This window comes from Aplysia californica, unplaced genomic scaffold, assembly GCF_000002075.1.
Source record: "Aplysia californica isolate F4 #8 unplaced genomic scaffold, AplCal3.0 scaffold00426, whole genome shotgun sequence".
In the NCBI taxonomy this organism is placed as follows: Eukaryota; Metazoa; Mollusca; class Gastropoda; order Aplysiida; family Aplysiidae; genus Aplysia; species Aplysia californica.
In genome coordinates, this window is record NW_004797696.1 from 511,956 (window position 1) to 514,800 (window position 2,845).

Below are 2,845 nucleotides of genomic sequence, written 5' to 3' on the forward strand. Positions count from 1 at the left end.
CACACACACACACACACACACACTCACATGTACACACGCATACACACAAAAATACAGACACACACACACACACACTCACGTGCACACAAACATACACACTTACACACACACACACAGTCAAACACACACACACACACACACACACACACACACACACACACACACATTACGCTACCTGCACTGGCTTGGCTGCAATTCTGCTTTGCCAGGAGGCCTGGTCACAGTACGTCACCGCTGACGACACGAAGATCTCAATGATGCCGAATAAGAAGGCGCCCCATGATCTAAACGTGAGGAAGCTGTGGAATATTCAGAAGCATAAGATGAAAAAAGTAATCTTCATCAGCTTAGATACAACAATGGAGTTTTGCTGTAGTATTATACGAGTAAGTTTCGAACTTGAACTACTCGCGGAAGTTCAGAATACAGTTTCCAGAGGTAAGAAGTGTTACATTCTCCCTAGAACTGGGACATTTTACACAACTGAAGATGGACTTTCAACTTATTTGGGAACCAGGACTCCTTGGAAATGCCGTTGACTCAGTTGGCATCGTGCTGAGCTACGAAGCGTATGATCCATCATGACCCTTGCTCGAATCCTCATGAAGGCGTTCTTGAATTTGGGTTGTTTGGGAAATTTTCAAGTCGCTCCCCCACATGGCTCTGTCAATTCGTGGAGAAAAATAAATTCGGAAAAATGAAGTGGGTGTTCCGTACATACTGTAACACATTACTACAAGAATTCAGATTTCAAAACTGTCTGTTGTACGTCTGAAATCACTCTAAACTTCTACAATAATATGTAAACAAACTAACCGAAGTTCGTTTCAGAGGCCACCCCCCCTCCCCTCCCAGAAAAAAAGAAAACCTGAAAGACAACGAAATATTATCTGGTCGACATTCCACGCGATCTGTCTTTTCAAGCGTCGCTCAACTTCTCTAGATCAACAAGAAAATGAATGAGCTTTTTCTAGCCCTAAAGTTCCCATCATATTGCTTTCTTCTGATTTTGTTTTTTAGCACAAGAACTCAGAGCGCAGTTTTTGAACGAGATGGAATGATTTGCTATAATAGAGAAAATTAAAAGCAAACACAGATATATATGGACGTTTGGAACGGGTGAAAAGCAGATATCAATACAGACAGCAGCTGAAACCATAATATAATAGCTTTTGTCCCACACATTGATCAAGGTGTGCAACTTTCTCCAGTAAATTCCTCGAGTAATTTTGCTAATTAATTGTAGCCTCGTAAAAAATTCTTAAATGCACATAAAGTGTTTCTAAACTCTCGGTATTTCAAACGACAGGTTCTGAGTCAACCCTGGTCGTCACTTAACCCTTTTCTCGAGTGAAATACCTTATTTGAATTATAGCAGAGAGAATAGATTTTCCCGATTCCCTTTGAATGTTTTATTAGTATATCGTTTCCACATCATCATTTCTCTTTCAGGAAAATGTCTGCACTGTAGAGGTGATTAAATGGCGGATATTGGATAAATATCCCAGTCAAGTATTCGAACCAGGACCATCGACAACACAGTCCAATGTGATATCAACAGAATAAATCGACTCGTTCCTGAGGAAATATGTAGTGTAAAAGTCGTATTGCGTGACTTGGTCATAAAAAAGCACTTTGTTAGGCAATACCATGTGATTTAGAATTCTTCTGTGTATTTGTGTGTGTGTGTGTGTGTGTGTGTGTGTGTGTGTATGTGTGTGTGTATGTGCGTGTGTGTGCGTGTGTGTGTGTGTGTGTGTGTGTGTGTGTGTGTGTGTGTGTGTGTGTGTGTTTGACACTGGTTTCTGGTTCAATTGTCCTTTTCTTCAAGAACAACAATAACCAAAAATGTTCTCAATTTTTAACCTTCGTTCAGAGGACTTGTTTAAAACATATCATTTTTACCTTTTCCTTAAGAGTCAAATCCTAGGCAGAGTTCTACGTTCTCGGGTTCATGAGGTTGTTTTTTTTAGCTTGTTTGTTTTTTAAAAGGAGTACTTTGCCTTTAAAAGGATGACAAAGTACTGCAAATAGTTTGTTGGAAGCCTATCCAATAACGGAAAGATATGGAAAAAAAGTACAACACAAAAGTAATAATCGTAATAATAATAGATAATAGATAGCAATTGTATAGCGCAAATCCCCATTCAACAGCAAGCTCTCTGCATTTCAAAATCTATACTATTACCCCAGCAGACCTGAGAGCATTCTGAAACAACCTCAACTTCCTGGGAAGCATACTGGGCAAGCAGCCATTTATAGGCGCTAAAACACAAACATACTGATAAGATCTTTCATTGTCTATGGCCGTTGTATCCATTCTCACCTGGGTGAAGTGAAGAAAATTCGTATTAAGTGTCTTTCCCAAAGACACAACGTCGGGTCCGCGGCTCGAACCCCGAACACGCAACCTCGGGAATGCGAGTCCCGTTGCATAACCACAAGGCCACCGACGCCACCTTACCCTCAACCCCCCTCAAACAACTCATCACTTATTGCTACATGTACATAGTATGTCAGCATGGAAGAACAACAGCTGAACATTTCCAACCGTGACAACCCCATCCCACCTCACTCCCTGACCCTATCCACTCATCTTTCCAAAGATCTTACACTAGCCCGACTGTAATGGGCTATATTATTGTCGGCATAGTTTGCATACAAGAATAGTGCAGATAAGGTTTATGTTTGAACGTGACAATCGCATCTTTTGTTGTGTTCCACTAATCTTTACTTACATCTTCCACTTCGTTTGGAAGTCTCTCTCTCTCTCTCTCTCTCTCTCTCTCTCTCTCTCTCTCTCTCTCTCTCTCTCTCTCTCTCTCTCTCTCTCTCTACCTTTACT

At 40.9% G+C, this 2,845-nt stretch overlaps 1 protein-coding gene across 1 annotated transcript in view; it reads right to left on the reverse strand.

Moving 5' to 3' along the window:
• Positions 1 to 2,845, reverse strand: part of LOC101857968 (urea-proton symporter DUR3) — a gene marked incomplete in the record, with an annotated part of 88,436 nt that overhangs the window by 18,786 nt on the left and 66,805 nt on the right. Inside the window, 1 exon segment of the mRNA XM_035971388.1 lies at positions 176 to 310. Coding sequence (XP_035827281.1) covers positions 176 to 310 — 135 coding nt within the window.